Source organism: Oenanthe melanoleuca, chromosome 2 (assembly GCF_029582105.1).
Source record: "Oenanthe melanoleuca isolate GR-GAL-2019-014 chromosome 2, OMel1.0, whole genome shotgun sequence".
NCBI classification, from domain to species: domain Eukaryota; kingdom Metazoa; phylum Chordata; class Aves; order Passeriformes; family Muscicapidae; genus Oenanthe; species Oenanthe melanoleuca.
The window spans coordinates 140,171,692-140,190,667 of NC_079335.1; the positions used below are offsets into that span (position 1 = coordinate 140,171,692).

An 18,976-nucleotide genomic window follows, 5' to 3' on the forward strand; every position below is an offset into this window, starting at 1 on the left:
AAGGTTAGTAGTAACATAGCTATTTGTAATCAAAAGATAATTGGTTTTGTTAAATGCACCAGTACACAAAGGAGTTGACAAGCTGAAGAACTGTGTCAGAAAATAGATTGAAATTAGTTTACATCTGCATTCATAAATCATGAAATAACTTCCATAAGGTATCAATGCTGCTCTCTTAGGATTGTGTTTCCACACTGTAAGTTTATCATTAAAAGACCATGACACTTTCCATGGTAAATTCCTGTTTTGATTCCATATCAGATGATTCAGGATTATCTGAGGCAAATGATCATCAGCTAACTTGCTTTTAAGCAAAATGCTGAATCAACAAAATCATGTGTGAGGTAACTGAAATTAATAAAACAAAGAGTTTATACAAATTACTTCCTCTTTGCATGAGTATCACCAATCCCATACCTACCCCTCCAGGTACTAGCAGTATAAATTTTGGCTGCAGCACAAACCCATCAAGGGTGTACTGACTTAAACCAAGCCAAAGTGGGTCTAATTAAGTGAACAATAAGAAAAGGTAATGGGCAGCCTAAAAATGAGAAGGAAAAAAATTCCACCCTCCAAGAGTCAGAGAGGCAGAACAATGCTCAATTGCACTACAAAATAATCAAATACATGAAACTCAGTTCTCATTGTGAGGTTTTCGGCTTTGTTTTCTTTCCACAAGCTTTTGGTGCACAAATGACATTCAAATATGTTATTAGAAACATTTCCTTGAATATTTTAACGCTATATGTGCAGCTTACTTATAATTTAAGAGTTTAGGATCTGATGCAGATCTTGCTGTGAAAAGAATCCCCTGATTCCATACTTCTTAGATAAGGCCTGAGAATGATTACGAACTACTTAAGTTTTTCTGCAGAATGGATTCTACAGACACTGCTCATCTTAGAACTGTATGTTCCAGACAGACACAATTCAAAGTTACAAACCATAGTAGCCATAAGGTACACTCTCTAATATACACGAAAACAATCTAATCAATAATTAGGTCCCAAACTTGTAGTGTAACAAAATCTGTATTTAATCTACTATTAATCTTCTAAAGCTTCATTTTATCCAAGGACTTATTTTGTAACTCTATTTTTCAATTATATCTATTTAATAACATTTAGATATGTGCAAAGAACAGTCTTAGATCTTAAATCAGGTAACTACAAAAACTCATAGGCAAATAAACAACATTGACTTTCATCAATATAATATCCACAAGTCTGTGCAAATTATTCACCTCCTATATACCATTAAATATGAATGATCAAAGAACTAAACCTAGATTGTATTCACCATCAAAATAATGCTGAAATTTAAAATGAACATGTTAGTTTTTCTCTAATCTTTGCTGAATCTTCTATGAAACTTCTTTGCTTGGTTCCAAAAGGAAGGACTCAGTTCAAAACAACTCAAACGACTTTGCTCTCCATATTTCTTTCCCAATCATTTAAGACAGAAGTTGGGTCTTAGCAAAACAAATCTATGTATTTTCAGAAAACCTTAGTGTCTTCCAAGGACTGCAGGTTCCATTGCCTAGAAAAGGGCACTTAATATTACATTTCAAAAATAGATGTTCTTCAGCAACATGAATGTGTGACTCACAAGTCTTACTTAATATTCTGGAATAAGAGAGGTGGTAGAATTCAGTAAATGCAAAGACAGTGTATTATACAGAAATCTCTACTATCAGAGTCACTCTGTTTAACATGCAAAGACAGTCACTGCAAAACAAAGTAAATGCAAGAACTAGCAGGTTTATGTCAAAAGGGAAGAAGAGGAAACCATAAAAATTATCATATTAATCTGTCTACGGATTTCCTGCCATATTCTTACACTAATGCTGATACTTCGTGAAATTTAAGTAAATTATCCTAAGAATCAGCAGCTTTATATCAAAGAGTTCCAAATGCAAATAATGTCCTTTTCCACAACATCTGTCACAGTAACATCATTGAATAAATGCAAATGTAAATCGGAAATGGAGAAATATGTTGTATACTAGACTGAGTTTAGGTCAGAACATGGTGAAGTTGAGATATTAATTCTTCGTCACTTCTGCTGGAATGGTTAGCCAGTGTTTCCCTCTTTTCAGGTTTGCAGCAGACCACTCAAGAATCAGCATGGAGAAAATTCTCATTTAATATTCTCAGGTGTTGCTTCCATATTTCCTTGCTTTGTTGCTTCTTGGCAGCCTGTCAAAAATGCTCCTTTTGTGTTTTCCTGATCCAATTCCACTACACTGCTAAACCTGCAGCAGCAGAGCCTGCACATGGGGAGATTTTTAGTGCAGCCAGAACAACTCCTGCATGTAGAAAGGAAGTGGAACCAAACCAGGAGCCTGCCCACAGCCCAAAACTAGCAAGAGAGAAAAAGATCACAGCATTCTGGACCATCCATCCCTCTGGGACACCACTTGAGACAAGAAGACTTTACTTTTCAGAGAAGACAACTAAGAGGATTTGGGGTTAGAGCTCCTCTGCCTGAACATTCCTGACAGCCCAGGACACCCTCAGCTCTCAAGCAAAGCCTGGGACTCAGAGAGTCCCAGCTGTGCTTCCAGTGGGCAACACACAGGTTCAAGTTCCTAATCCCTCTGGCAGTAGGAGACTCTTACCAAAGGCAGGCACGGCAAGCTGAGCTTTAACGTCTAAGGAAGAGAAAGGAAAATGCTTAAAAGGCACCAGTGCTAAGGTAATATTTACATTTCAGAGTAAAGTCACTGACAGTTGAGAAATGTAAACTTTGGAAGTGTTTGAGTAGCTGCTGTTTAAGCAAACTCATTTCTGTTTTTTTTCAAAGGATGATTTCGGACAACATATGCAATTACCACACAAGACCTTTTGCTCATCCAGTGACTACAAAAGCTGCATGAACAAACTATGCATTTTGTACACAGATTTTAATTTTTCATCAACTAGAAAAATACACCCAAAAGTCAGGAATTTACTCAGGATTAAAATTTACATTTTCAGATTTACCATTTTTCAAGATAGGTTTTAAATTTTCCAATATTTTTGCTTCTGAACTGACCACTTAACAAAGAGGATGCCAAGCTGTTAGAAATTTCCTGATGAGAAAACTGAACTAGGTGTAACTTCATGATGCTGAAAGTTTAATGCATTTGGATATTAGTATGAAGTGGTTACCAAGACACAGAGAATTTCTAGAAATTATTATATTTTAATGTATTTGTTTTCTGATAACATTGAAGCTTCTTACGTGAGAGTTTTTGGTGGCAGCACTCTTTACATACTGGTTTCCACAAATAAGAAATTGCTGTGGATGCCTGATTTGCTTCCTTTGCATTATATCTATTTTGTTTGCAAAGGGGCTTTTAATAATCCACTATTGCTCTCAAATAACCCTGTGCAAAGCATAAAATGGACACATTTTTGGAAACGGATGAGTGGGTATTCAATAATCTAACCAAGATCACAATTCTGGCAGGTTTTGAATAGTATGGTCGTGCCTTATCTTTCTGTTTAATTCATCAAGTCTCTAAATACACTACTAAAAAGGTGTCTGTGCACCTGGGCAAGGGTAATTATTAAGTAGCACTGTCAATTCTTATCTTATCTACACATACTGCAAATACAAAAACAATTTATGCTTTCAAAATATTAAATAATAGGTTCTCTGATTTAAAAAAAAAACAAACAAAAAAAAACCCTCTACTTGTAGCACTCTGTGAGATAAAACACATTTTGCAACTTCTGTCTCTATGCTAATATTTGAAATTCAATTACAGTAGGCAATGTGTTGTTTTGACAGAGGAAACTGAAGACTCAAAATTACAATCTTTTTTTTTAAATATTGTTTCAAACTTCCCCAACAGTTGAGCCCTGCCTCCTTCCCAGGTATGCACAAAACATTTTTGTGGTGAAGTAACTTCCTTAACAATACCACAAGTGTTTGCTTTCCCACTCCAAAAATTTATACATGCAGAAAGAAAATGAAGCTTGGATATGCAGTATCAGACATAATTACCAACTACTGTATTAGTACTGAATTCATCTCCCAACAGGAGTGGGAACATCACTCAAAGACAGATTTGTAATTTCCATTTTTTAAGAAGTTTGGATGTGGCAGTAGCTAGGACACATTAGCAGGGAATTTGCTTACAAAGAGGCAGTTTTACCTAAATTAGTCAACTGGCAACTCCCAAGCACTGTTTCAACAATTCACTGTTTGCCAACAACATCCCTTGAAACAGCTTCCAGCTACATTACAAAGACATCCAACTGCACGTCAAACCTCACTGCAAGGCAGCAGCAGCATTTTAGCTTCCAAAATACTCCAGGCAGTTAAATGGGACTTTTACATCTTAAATATCTTCAGTATTAGACAGCTAAGGAGCTTCTTTTTCTGAAATGGAATTTGTATTCCAAATTTTGTTTTACAATTATTAGCTTTATAAAAATTATTTTGAGTGCTTAGAATGAAATAGCTTCAGTATTAAACCTGACCATAAAAGAAAATTGAATGTAATTAATGTTTGTAATGGTTTCTCTCTTGGTTCCTCTCCCTTCATTCTTCATCTAGCTCAACAACCATCTATTAGCCTTTGAACATTCATATCACCAAATTATCAAGCACTAAAACTCAAGAAACACGCAAAATGTACAAAATCCCAAACAAAATATGTGAAAGGTAATATGCATGTGGCTCCTAAGTATGGAAAATGCTGATGGCAAATTTTAAATGCTACCAAGAATTATATACCTAATATAACTAGTAACTGTTTAAAACATTCATTTCATATATTCCAAATGATGGAAATGTAACTGCAGTCACATTCCTAAAAGCTCCAGGTTGAAAATCACTATATGCAGAGTAGAGATGGTGACTTCAATCAACTTAACCTTAAGCACAAGGATATGCACAGAAGCAAACATACACAAACGTTGCTCAACTGGCAGCCAGAATAAGACAAATTTCCTGTACTTCCCAAATACATAATTTATTAAAATCAACCAGAAATTTAGTAGTAGTAACGTTCATACCCAACATCTGAAAGTTACTGTCTCTCAAATCTGGGAAAATCTTTTGTTTTTCCCATCCACTCCTTCTAATTAGAAAAAAAAAACATTACTGAATAATTCCAGTACTGCTATAGCTCTGTATTACAGAACATTGGTTTTACCTTTCCAAGCATTCTCCCAAGGAAGTAGTAATGTCGGGCATATGAGTCTCCAACGAGCATCTGTGCAGCAGGGTTAGGGTAAAGCAGTCCCTCGTTGGTGGTCTTAAAAAAACCCTGGTTAGGGTTAAATCCTGATTTGAGGAGTTCATTCAGAAATTCTCTGAAAATTCCACCACCATCAATACCAGCTTCATCAAGACCGTGTGCATTAAGCAAGTGAACACGAATGCGCTTTTTTAGGTCAGGTTCTGCAGAGAAAGGAGAGAGACAAACTCAAATGCAATTGTCTGCTTCAGTTTTGTATGGATAAAAACACATGTAACTACACACACAAACTATATATGCTAGAATAAAAACTGACCTAGTAAACAGTAGCAAAACTCTTATTACTGGCTTGAATTTTGGAACATTCAGTTTGTGAAACACTCACTGTGTAGAAAAAGTCTTGTTTTAACAGTCATCAAAAAAGAAGTAGATAAGACCACAGGCAGGGGAAGAAAAAAAATTGTACAAAATGTTTAAAAGAAACCCAGAAAAAACTTGAAAATTGTATTTATATAAAATACTGTGAGCGCAAGAGTCACACAGATTCACATGAACGTGATTTAATTCAATGTAGTAAAATGCATAATTCTACATCCCATCATTAAAAAGAGCCCTGCACTATTATCAGACACATTGTACCTAGCAAATCCCATTCAGTCTGTATGTATTTGTTGGCAAAGATCACCAAAGCAGATAATATCTAATGAACTACATAGAAAAATATACAAATTACAATTATTTGGATGAGGAAATGAGAAGAAAAGCACCATAAAAATAGATTGTAAAGGGATTATTTAGACTGCAATTATCAGAAAGAATATGGGTGAAAATTACTTCTGTAAAAACATGGAAATTTAACTTTAAAGAACTTTCACATCTCAGAGCTGATAAACCTACAGCATACCAGTCAAATAAGCAAATATGGAAGTACATGGTAAGAACAATAAAGTGTTCTAACAAGCTAGCAACTTTACTGTAAACCTACCATTCTCAGGGGAAAGTTTATCATAAGCATCTTCATAAATATAATTTCTTCTGATAGTGACATTAATTCCATCCAAAAATGGCCCATCTCCTTGAACTTCCTGTTTATCAGCATAGATCAGTCTTTGAAAAATCTGTTAAAATGAGTGAAAAGAGCAATCATGTCATTGTGCAGATCTAAATATTCAATGAGAGATGGTTATTCACTCCTGTTACTTCCTTTGAGCTGCCTCTGGCACTCACTTTAAAGTGATTTGTCTTCTGTCTCACTGAGCTGCAGAAACTTTAATACAGAGCCATGATCCATGGAAGGGGAGGAGTGGGACAGAAATGCAACGAACTTTTCTGTGCTAAGATCCTATCCTCAGTTCCTTCTACATAAGGAGGCAAATCTACATACATTGTGCCAGTGCTTCCAGTTTCCTTTCCCTAACTTTCAGAGCTCTGAAATGCAAAGTATTCAAAACCAAAGGAAAAAAGTCCCATGAGTATTTTATATACAGAGGTTATTCTCAGTACTGGTAAATAATTTTTTTTTTCTGTTTGCAATGGTCAGGAACATTCTCAGTAATAAAACAGGTACCAGTTCCCCTTGTATAAGCAGTGAACAAATAATTCAGACTAAAATAATGGATATTATTGCCATTAAAAAATAACCAGAGCATCATAAAAATTCAAAACAATTATGCCAGGTGAAGTACAAACTGAACTTCACGCTGTCCATTTTCAAGTCTTCACAACAGGAACTTGTTCCCCTGAAGAATAACTGCAGCTAACTGTGCTTCTATGCCAAGATGTAGCATGGGAAGTGGTTGCCTAATGTATAATAATATTCCCTCTATCCAGGCAGTGTATGTTTACTATCTTTTCCCTTGGCATCATTCCCATTTTCAATAAATAGTCTAGCACATTTTCCAAAGGATATAATCTCTCAGTAATACATCAGACAATTTTTTAATGAAGAAGATTAAGTAAGAGTCTGCAGGGATTTTTAAAAACAACAAATTTACCATGAAAGAGGAAATCTAACCCCAGCAAACAAAGGTAGAATAAGGTCTCAAATCTACTGTTTTTATGGGCAACTGTTGCTAGTGGAGAAGATGCTTTCTAACAAGGAAAATTACAGTATAGACAAAGCAGGAATCTTTCCCAAGGTACACAGCAGGAAAACAAGAGAAAATAGTCCCAGGCTGCAGAAAGAGAAACAAGGGACGGACATAAAGAAAGAAGTTCATAATAGGAGTGATTAGGTATTGAAAAAGGTTACGTGAGAGTCTGTAGATAGACATTTCTGGAGACAGACAAAACTCATGTAGACAAGTCCTTGTGCATGCTGATCCAAGTCTTAAATTATTCTTGTGTGAGGAAGGGTGTGGACTAGAGTACTCCAGAGGTCCCTTCTGGCCTAAATTTTTCTAGTTTTATAACATCAAGGCACGTAGCCACAGGCACCTTTTTCTATGTACAGAGCATGACAATATGCTCACCACCACTCTCCTTCCTGAAGCAGGACTAGATATAGTTTATTAATTATTGTTATTCAAGTCTAGATGGAAAAAAAATCACCTGGTATTACATTTTTATAGCAAAACTCTTTTTGGTAGTGACCCTGACTCCCTATATAACCCAATGTTCCTGGATATGTTAGTCCTGAAAATGAGAACCCTAAGTCACAACTGAAGCATTTGCAATGACTTCAGACAAACACAGGAAAACAAGCAATGCTGACTGAAGCACACACCATGGGAAGTAGCATCACCATAGGCAAGCTGACCAAAGTATGGCCTAAGGAGGTGAGAACCAAGGCACTTGCTACAAATCGGGTTCATTACCTCCCACAGATTGAAAGGTGCACCCCAATGTGCCTTAAGGCTGAAGGGGAAAACACTTCCTGGGGCCAGAAAGCTGAAGAGCCTACCATGAAACTGGACTCTGCAATGGCTTGTAAGAGTATCTGTTATCTAGTAAGTCAAGGTAAAAATGGCAAGAGGAAGTCAGAAAATGAAAGGTAATGGAACAACTCACACACACAAGCAGCACTGAGCTTACCGTATTAAATTACAGAGCAATAGACAGCAACTGACCAAAAGTAAAAAAAAAAACCACCTTATTATGGTCGTGGTATTTTCTTCCCTTATTGCAATTTGGTCTGTAGAAGCAGTGGGAGATTCCAAAAGAATGCTGACTCCCATTATTATACAAAAAGGACTGTACACACTTGTTCCAAAACATGGTGTAAGAGGATCTGCTCTTTGAACTACAGAAGTTCAGTTGTAGCTTTATCTCCAAGCTCTCGTGCCACTGTTACGTCAGTTTTTGTGACAAAAGCACACAAGGTTCTATGAATTCCAACTGCACCAAAAAAGGCTTTATGAATTCCAAAAACATAACATGTATGCATCTCAACAAAGCTTTAGGAAGTCCAGAGGGTGGAATGCAATGACTAAGTCATGACAATGGAGATCCCTACTCGATTCCCTGTAATCCTAGTGTACAATTGCCATACAGTTATAAGACGTCTTGTTGGAACAACTGTTTCACAGAAGCCTGAGGAAAAAACCCACACATTTTCTACCAAAGCTGCCTCTGTCTGTTTTGACAAATAAAGACTAACTTTTCCTATGGAATTACTCTTCATTCCCTTGATAGTATTTGAAATGTATTATTTCCATGGTCCCAATTTAGGGACCAGTTTTAAAATAATTGATACTAAAACTAAACCAGTTTAAAAAAAATGTGTTTAATAGAAAAAAAAAAGGTTTTAGAACATTTATGATGGAAACTGAAATAGGTAACAGTAACAGAACTAACAGTTACATCTATAAAATCTCAAGAACATTCAAAAGCAAATCAAATCAATCAAGAATCTTGCAAATTTTAAGCTATACACCCTATTGAAACTCAGTTACTCAGCTATGAATATGCAGTAATTTCATTTCTAGGTGTTAATTTCCCAAAACAGAGATTCATTATCTCATTTGGAGCAAACCCACAGTGCTCCAATGTGTCCAGCTGTGACCCTGCTCTCTGGTACAGACACAGCTGGCTGATGCTGTGCCACCACAAGAGGGTGCAATTGTGTAGAGCCATCCCAGAGCTGGGACTGCAAACTGCTCTCATCTGCCTCGGAATAAATGTTTCTAACTTCAATGAAAATATTATTAAGGGCAATGTAAGTAGGAAAGTAAGAGAGAAATCATTTACTTCAAATGTTCAGCTGCTGCATGAGTACTGAAGAAAAGCAGTGCAGACTTCATATCCTTCTGCAGGAAATCTGAACTGAATCCAGTTTCTACCTGAGTGCTCTTTTTACAGTTACTCAAAACAAAAAGCTAAAAAAAACCAATTGCATATTAAATTAGAAATTAGGTACCTTTACTCTTTCTTCAAAAGGAACTACAAAAGGTAGCTCTGTCAGAATTGCAAGTTGTCGTTCTTCAGATACAGAAAGAGGTGCTGGTTCCAAACCCACTTAAAATAGAAACAATAATTTTAAAAATTTTGGAAACAACATTTTTAAAGCAATTTATTTTGTATCAAGTGACTCAATCTGCTTTGTATAAAAATACATATATTAAAATGGTTCATTTCTTACATATTCACTCAAAGTCTTACCTTTCTTTAAACATCAGTTGCTACAGGCAAACTGAAATATAAGCAGTGAAAACACAAACAAAATGCATATAAAAATACTTATTTCCACACCTCTATTTTATTCAGAAAAAAAAAAAATCTTACTGACATTTTAACTTAGGAATTAGGAAACAAATGCATGATAGAATACAATTGGTAACTGTGATGATTTAGAATTTTCATTGCAGGAATATAAAATATTCCTACGCTCATGCTCAAAATAGTTTGCAGTTATTGCGCTTTCAACTACATCATCTACTTTCAATCAAATTGTTTTAGGTAAAAGCCTTTAGAATTAAACCAAATCTAAGGAAACCAACAGAAAGATAACATTTATATCAATGAGTTTTCTCTCCTATCAGCAAAGTCATAGTGACCACATTAAATCCCAGTCACTGCAGAAACAGCAAAAACATCTTCAAGAATCTGTAAAATGTACTGAAGACAAAAATCTTAGAGAAAAACTCAAGAAGCCACAGCAGAGAGGCTCATTCATGCAGCTCCCAAACTATTGTGCAGCTCCTTTGAGCCCACAGAGGGTATTTTTAGGAAACAACTCAACTTTTGGTGATGCACAGTAGAAATGACAATCCTCCCCTAACTTCATGGGAGGAAACTCAGCCAGTGAGCACGTATCTGTCTGTAAATTAATTAAGTGCAGTCAATATTGCTCACTGAGGAGCCACTGAGGCCAAAGGTCCACCTGACTTCAGTCTACAGCAGTAACAACACCCACAGTTCCTCAGTCGTTTCATTTTCACGTTTAATAATCACCTCTCTGGAAAAAAAACTCCAGAGTCTGGACTATTCATAGAGTGTATTACAAAATTAGTAATTAATTTCATGTCACTACCCTGTCTGGAAGTTTTTGATTACAGTTTCAAGGTTTTTTCTTTGGTTTCTACCCATGGTGACAAGTGTCTTCTGCCATCTTCTGGACTGAACAATTCTATGTTCTTTTTTGTTTGTGTTTTAAATCCTCAAAGCACTTTCAGTAGGGATATTTTAAGCACCAATTTAATAGGATATGACTCTAAACATCACTATCTTGATATATATTCATTGGGAGCAGTTTCAACATTGCAAGCCTTTGGAATTTCTGATAAAATGCTTATTTGGGATTACCTTTAGTTTACTTAGTAAACATTTTTAATTAAAGTCAATGTATGAAGCCTATTAAGCTAACAGTTAAAAGCATTTTAAATGAAAAGTGCATGTACAGCAAAGGTAAACTACTACATGACTTCGACAGTTCAATTATTTCAGTCAATTAGTCAATTTTATCTGCATTTCTCCATCACAGCTTCTTCCTTTAAAGAGAAATATGGGATGGAGTCATCAATACAGAGGGCATTTAGAACTCACAAGTCTGCCATTTAAGTAAATGAAAAAGCACAAATAAACATGACCATATGTGATTCAGCAGTACTTTCATGCTAATTGGCTTTAACCCATATGGAGTCAAGAGGGATTAAATAAGTCATGTGTACAAGGTTACCTGCTTGTTTTCACACATTCATGTTGACTGCACTTTCTTTTTAGCCTGATTTCATATGAAAAGGAGGTTTACATGAACACAGCCATCATTCCTCACCATTTTGCCTCCAATACACCTTCTGAGTTCATCAGCTGAACTTCAACTTTGACAGAGAATAGGAGATTCAAAAATATCAAGTACTGCGAAAATTTTCAATGGGCCAGGGAGGAGAAATTCCTTTAGCAACCTGAATACAGGCAGAGCCAGGAGAGCACTGCTCAGTGTGCCAGCTCACCTGAAGCCAACCAGGAAAAAGGAGGGAACAGCTGCTCACACCAGCACAGCACAGGCATTCCTTATCCCCCACAGGGGAGGCATGAAATGGAGAAAACTGGGGGCATTTGGGGAAGGAAGACCTGGCAGAGAGCTCAAGGTACTGTAGGTGTGAGTGCAAGGAGACCAGGAGAATATGGAAGTGATAAATGACAGTGGAGAACATCCAGACAGTATAAATAGCTGTGGAGAGTCATGTAGGTCAGTGAAAGAAACAAGGACTGCTGATGTGGAGAAGAGGTGACTTCCAAAGAAAGAAACTAAATTGAAAAAATATATATAATTAAAAATTCTCAGCAGTACTTAAACTGAGCCAACTAGTTATTATCTGGAAACTACACTAAGAAGGTAATTAATACTACCTTAAAGTTTAATATTAAACTTCTACCATCATAGTTACTCAACTAAAAATTACCACTAGAAGTTTTTAGGTTTCAACCCTGGACCAAGCTCTTAATTCTGTACAATCCTACAGCAGAATTCAAAGGCTCCAGTCTCTACATATCTACTGGCTAAACTAACTCAAGCAGATTGCACTATCTTGAAAGACAGTAAGGACTACTGTAGATTAATCATTTTGCCGCTTAAAGGCCCAAGTTTAAATTCATTAATAAATCTGCACAAGTGCCAGTGATTTAATGATTATTTTACCTGTTCATAGAGAGGTAAAATTCTAGAATAGTGAAGCTGGAAAGGTATGAAAAGCTGGAAGAGAAAGACTGTCTAATGAGAAAGCATATTGGCACAACTAATTTAGTGTAAATTTACCCTGATTGCTAAGTTTGTCCCATTCTCTAATTTTTCTCTGCAAGTTTCATAAAATCCTGATATTTTGAGTAATTCAGATGTTTAATTTTCTGCCTTATCTAATTAGAGACAATATTTATTAAACAGAAATCAATATTTACCATGCAAAGACTGTTTGTTACAGTTTACTACATAATGAAAATGTTTCTTTATAGTATACAGTAAAAGCAAAGTCTCAATGCTTTACATCTTCTACAAATTGTATTAATTTCCTATTCTATGCAACTGTCTTCTATACATATTAATACATTATTTTAAAAACATTTCTCTACCTCATCATTTCCTCTCCAGAAGCTTGGGCAAATAAATTATTAAATTAAATACCATTAAATATTCTAAACACATGCACACATGCATTCAAGTACACAATTCTAAAAAATATCTTAGCCAAAATTATGAAAGATTGTCTTGCTTTAGGCTACCAAGATTTTACTACAAAATACTCAACTGAGTTCCAGAAAAGACAGATTTCTTTGCATAAGGCAAGCTCTTATTTGGACTGAGCAAAGCTGAAATTGTATAGGCAGTGTCTTACCATCCAAAGTAGATTGCAGTGGTCCTATCCTCCCCATCCTCCTGACTCTCCAGACATGTCTGGCTGATGGCACATACAGCTGTGTAACCTCACAAATTAACAGGATTTCACAGTTAAACAGGACCTAATTACACATTACAATTTACTGTTGCATAGTAAATACACTGAGTTGTCATATGCAGGAGTGTGTCTGAATGCCTTAACATCTTCATTTCTGCTGATCCCTCCTTACATTTGTACCTTAGAGGAGAGCCACACAATTAACAATACAATACAAATCCCATGTATTTAAAAATACCACACAATGTTACATTCAGTTCTGGTATTTAGGACACTAGAGAAGCTGACATGGAATTTTGAGATGTCAAATATTCTGTTTATTTTGTATTGAGCATGTGTCATGATTCAAAGGAATCTAGTCCACAGCAGGTATTAGCTTTTTCTTTTGCACACGCATATACACTTTTTGAGATCAATGTCATTTTTTTCAAAAGCTCTTAATAAAAAAAAAAAGTAATTTCTAGTTGAGGTAAGTATAGAAAATGCTGCTGAATTTTCTTTCATTTTGGAAGAGAATTTTCCCCACTATAGTACAATTCTTCCATCTAGCATTTTTACTATGAGAATATGCAACTAAATGCTACCAGATTTCCAATTCTCCTCTGCTATAAATGCCAATGATTTACACTCTTGAACTGTAGGGAAAGTTCCTCTTTATGGATTGGAAATGTGCTTTAACATACAAGTTTCTTAACATATTCAAGACACTTACATCAGAGAAAAGCAACATTATTCCAGGTTTTAAACCATACAATCTATACAAAATCAACATCACTAATACTGTCAGGAATCAAATACTTTACCATTGAAAATCTGGCACCTGCAAGGCTCTGTGGAAAAGGAGATGACTCTTACCTTATCTGCTTTAATGTTTTCTTGTTCTGAGAGCCAGTGATTTGGTGGACAGAAATTTCTCCTTGTATCCCTAGATTTCAACATTTTCACTAAGTTTGTGATGACCTAGGTGTCAGAAACACAGACATTCAATATACATTTAGCACTGTGAATGAAATTACATAATTCACAATGTAAAAGCTTTTTTAAGAAAAATCAGTAATGTGTAAAATTGCCACTTATTTTTAACTCACAAAACCTTGCTTGTTAGACTTAAATACCTTAGAATGAAATTAAGTACTCATGGTTTACTTCCAAGACATCAAAAAACCTATCTTAATAAAGTCTCATTCCAAAATCTAGGAACCAGGATAGAATAGGATTTAGCAGTACTGCACACCTAAAGTGCTGCATGCCAGTTCAGGGAACAAATCATTATCAACATTAAACTACTTATTTAAAGAAAATAACACCTAACCAAGTATACACACAATGTATATTATGTATATATATAATGTTCTTTTATCTTCCTAGCAAAAATGAGAGGCTGAGAAAAATTGTTATCGTGGTCACTAGGGTATCTTTGCAATTTTAGTGTTTTTCCTGGCAGTTTCCTCCAACCTAGAGAAAAAAAAAAAAAAAAAAAAAAAAAAGAAGCAGAGAAACCAAGGTAACAAGTTCTCCACCTCAAGCAGAACTGCCATACTCGGTTGCACGTCTTCTGTCCAAAGCTGAATCAAGTTCACCCACCACTACATAAAACATAATTAAGTGGAATCAATAGAATAGTAAATTACTAGGCTAAAAAGACATTATCACTGCTACAATGAACAGCCATCTGTTTGGCAACTTTAAAGTACAGCACTTGAAAAAATGAATAACAAAAAAATGTACACAGAGCTTTTCTGAAATAATCTTGCTAAGACAGTCTTAATAGACAGGTGTCAAGAGTAACAAAGTTTAATGGGCCTTCTAAAGGATTCTGTGTCTAGATGCCACACAAAAGATCTTTTAACATCCAGTTTTTAAGGTAATGTCTTTATTCAAGACAGCACAAAGAATGTTATTAAGGGAACTGTCTGATCACACAGGAATTTTCATCACCTTTCCCTTATAAAATTCAGTGCAGGTTACATGAGTCACTGAAGCTCTCTGGTCCCACTACCACTGTAAGTGAAGTAAGTGTTTTCAAAAAGGAAAATAAATTCAGAACATACTATCCATATGAAGACCATGTAAATACAAGATTTTATAAGCAGCTGAAGAAACCTTAAAGGAAGCTGAATCAGATTAGGTGAAATCTCCAGCCGAATGCACGGACGCTGAGAGCACTAACTCAACTGCCATTCCAACACAACTTTGTAACCATTTTTATAAGTATGTATTCCATTGAAAGGGAAGATGTATACTACAATAAAAAATATCAAAATGGGAATTTCTTCCCAATAAAGTGTCCAGTGCAAGCAGCATTTAAAACTAAAATTCAGCAAAATTAGAAACTTGATTCCACAGGATTAACTCTAGATAGTGAAATAATTCTTTCGTTTAACAAAATCCATTTTCATGTACTCATAACTTAAGATTTTCTACAAAATCTGTAACAGCTGACTGACTACACTACTCATCATTCTACCAAGCCAAAAATGGGGATTCTGTTGAATGGAGACATTTGCACATGGAAATCTTACCAAAGACCTCTAACTTGTTAGCAAGTATGTACATCATTGTCAGCAGCCTGTTTCCAGATTTACCATTACATTGCACAAGTAAAGTCTATATGTGCATGTATATATGTGTGTATACATATACAGATTTCATTCACTTTATATATAGGCATATGTATTTCACCAGACACCACAGAGATGGAATATACACAAAAGAAGTGAGGAAAAAGTAAAAAGGAAAAAGGGAAATTAAAAGCACAGATGATAAGGAAGGAATGTGCCTTTTTTCAGCCAGCAGCTTGCAAAAGCTTTAGCAAAGATAAATCCCATAAAATTGATAGATATATTTGACATAGTGCAAAAGAAAGAAAAAGTATTTTCTACTTGAATTTTTAATTAACTGCTTTAGCTTTGTTTTAATGATTTGGAAGAAGGTACAGCTGCCTGCTTACTGGCAGGAAGCAATTTGAAAGCTGCCCTGAGGAAAGATTCACTGCTATGCACAGGAGTCTTCTCAATGACATTAACTTCAGCCAGATTCAATTTTTATCTGTAACAACAAACATGTTTCTGAAGAAGTAAACAAGGGAAGCTGTACTATCACTTCTTTTTTGGGTGGAACTGGAGCCTTCCAGATACCCTAAAGACTTATATTTCCAATTCAGCTGATGGAAGACAACCCTGGCTCCTGAGCATAGTTAAGAGCACACCCAGTTTTGATAGTTCCACTACAAGTTTAATTTCTGACTGCCAAGGTGGGACAAAGTACCTCAGGATTTTACACTTTCTGAATGACAGCAAAATATGATCAAATTCACCTGAAATCCACCACCTTACACAAAGATTGATTAAGCATAACAAACTAAAGCAAACAAAATGAAGGAGGCGTGATATGAACTGCATGCATAAAAATACCCCTGATCTTACATATTTCTCAAAAAAAAAGACATATTGGGGGTTTCATTAGTGACCTTTAAATCAAAAGTTTATTTGGTAATTTAAAGACAAGTAATTAAATTGCATTGTGCAAACATATATTAGATCAATCTGTGCAAATTACAAATTCAGTGGTGCATTAGGACTGTATTCCATGCAATCAAAACATTATCAGTTACCCTCACTGCTATTAATGCTTATGCTCATAAGTGAAATGTGTTGTAAAATCAGGCAGAATAGGCTGGATAGAGGCTATCTTAGACTTGTAGAATGAATAAGCATTCCTTAATTAGCCCATCAGGTTAAGTGCAAGCCTTAATGGGCCTTTCCTAAAGTCTAGCATGACATCTTTCTCCAAACATGGCCAAGAAGAAAGTTCCATTAGCAATATTAATACAAGCTTAGTTGATCATTTTCATTCAATTAACTTCTTTCAATTAAATAGATAGCTTGACAAAAGCAGTGATAAAAGACCTGAAGGGACAGCTGATGACTCGAACTGAACATTAGTGTGCGAGAGGTCGCCAGTATTAAACAGACTGTAAATCTACCATTCAATTTGGAAAATGCATTTCTTCTGCTCCCACTTCTTTAATGAGCAATTTTAGCTGACTAGATGTGTTTGCTGCAGAATTTTCATGACAAGTCAAGCACTCCTTTTTTTCTGCAACAGTTATATTAGGTTTTTTTTTTCTGCCAATGTTTTCAGCTTCTCTTAACTCATGTCTTAGCTTAGGATGGATAAAACCAGCAGAAAAACACTGGTGGATATCCAGAAAGAACATACACTAAATCCAGATTCACCTCCCCTTCAGTATTCCAGCAAACTCAAAACAAGGAATACCAACAGGTTTTAGGAGAATACCAACAAAACCAATACAGCATGGTACCAATATAGAGAAGTCTCTAATACAGAAGTACCTGAGTAATCATTAGATTTTGTTAGAATTTCACACCTATGCAAAGTTATAACATGCTTAAGCACCATTCTGAATGGGAGTTTGAGTTAAACCCCACATTTTACACAGTAACTGTTTTATAAACAAGGCAAGCAAGAAAAATTAAGAGTTGACAGAAGGAAAAAAAAAAAGGTTAGTTATCAGTTTAGTTACTTGAAGTTTAGCATATTTGCCAAACAGCAATCTTCCCAAATCTATATTCCTTGTTGCAAAAGCAATTAAATTAGAGAAAAAAAAATCTGATTTCATATCTTCAGCAGCATAATGAAAATTTTATTCAGCTATGTTCTGAAAATTGACTCAATTTACCTTGAATAACTGAATCCACCTCTTCTGTTCTGTCTGTATACATTGCTGCATTTCTGTGTTTTTTGTTACTCCAACACTTCTAAATGCTGCAATATATTCCTCACGAACCTCTGGCTTTGTTTCTGGGTAAGCCAACTTTATGATTCCTAGACATGCATCTCGAAGGCAGCGGGACAGTATTACAAGCTCTTCTAGTGTAAAAGGCATCATTGATGATTGTCTTTGACCTACAACTGCATGAAACACAAGCTTAAGTTTCCTTAAATGACTTTTAAAAACCCCACTTATTTAATTAAACTTTAATATTCACACATATAATCTAAAGGTAGAGAAAAGAAACGTCACCCAAAAAGAGAATGAGTAAACATTTAGAAAGGAGATCAAATCTTGGGATTGTGTGTAGTCACAATTATATTAACTACAATATCCCCTTGATCTCTTTTGTGATTCCTGCTACGTTAAATTTATACATTAAACTACAGCTTCAGTCCAGAAGAAGTTCGCTCTCTTCACTAACTCATTAAAAATTATCATGATTAAGAACTTCCATATCAGACCCTGTATAAAGCTAGGGCTCCCAAGGTACAGACCATTAATTTTTCTCTCTTTTTTCAAAGTGCAATCACCATAAAAGAGCCAGCTGACAGCTGAGTGCTCAGGGGACCATCAGCCCAGAAGCTCCTTCCTCCCAGATGTCAGCAAATCATTGCCCAGGGAGCTCTCCAGCCTTACACAAAAACATTTTACAAAGCACTGCTATTTAGTATGTTCAAAACTCACCTTCTATTGGGTCACCAAAGAATTCATTATCATGAATAGAAATAAGTGAGTGACTAAACAAAGAACTGAAAAGGTAGAAGAGAGGGATAATTCGGCTGGAGTCCTCTAAAGACATTGGAGAGCCTCTTGAAATCACTTGAAGGAGTGGCACCATAGACCTTAAAATACAAAATGCAGTGTAAAAGAGAGGGTTAATAAAACACTCTATAAAGTACCACCTTCAGCATTCTAGTAAAAGAATACAGTAGTAGCTCCAACAGCAATATAAAAATGGTGTTTTCAGTTAAATAACTATTATTACCAATTTTTGGAAAATAGTTACTCTTCAGAAGCTCTTGTGACTGGTACCTCAGTGTCTCCCATGACAAACAAACTTGGGCATTAATTAATACAAACTGCAGATACTTAGGAGACACAAATAGAATAATTCTCTGCATGTCAGCACTGAACACATCTGTAGGTTCAGTGCCT

The 18,976-nt window shown here is 35.6% G+C and overlaps 1 protein-coding gene across 1 annotated transcript in view; it reads right to left on the bottom strand.

Annotated features, from left to right (window-relative positions):
* Positions 1-18,976, bottom strand: part of UBE3C (ubiquitin protein ligase E3C) — a 68,160-nt gene that overhangs the window by 20,589 nt on the left and 28,595 nt on the right. The window contains exons 12-18 of the mRNA XM_056485076.1: positions 18,506-18,663; positions 17,726-17,958; positions 13,879-13,983; positions 12,964-13,051; positions 9,552-9,649; positions 6,180-6,312; positions 5,150-5,397 (exon numbers count right to left, since the gene is read on the bottom strand). Coding sequence (XP_056341051.1) covers positions 5,150-5,397; positions 6,180-6,312; positions 9,552-9,649; positions 12,964-13,051; positions 13,879-13,983; positions 17,726-17,958; positions 18,506-18,663 — 1,063 coding nt within the window. The remainder of the gene's footprint in view (positions 1-5,149; positions 5,398-6,179; positions 6,313-9,551; positions 9,650-12,963; positions 13,052-13,878; positions 13,984-17,725; positions 17,959-18,505; positions 18,664-18,976) is intronic.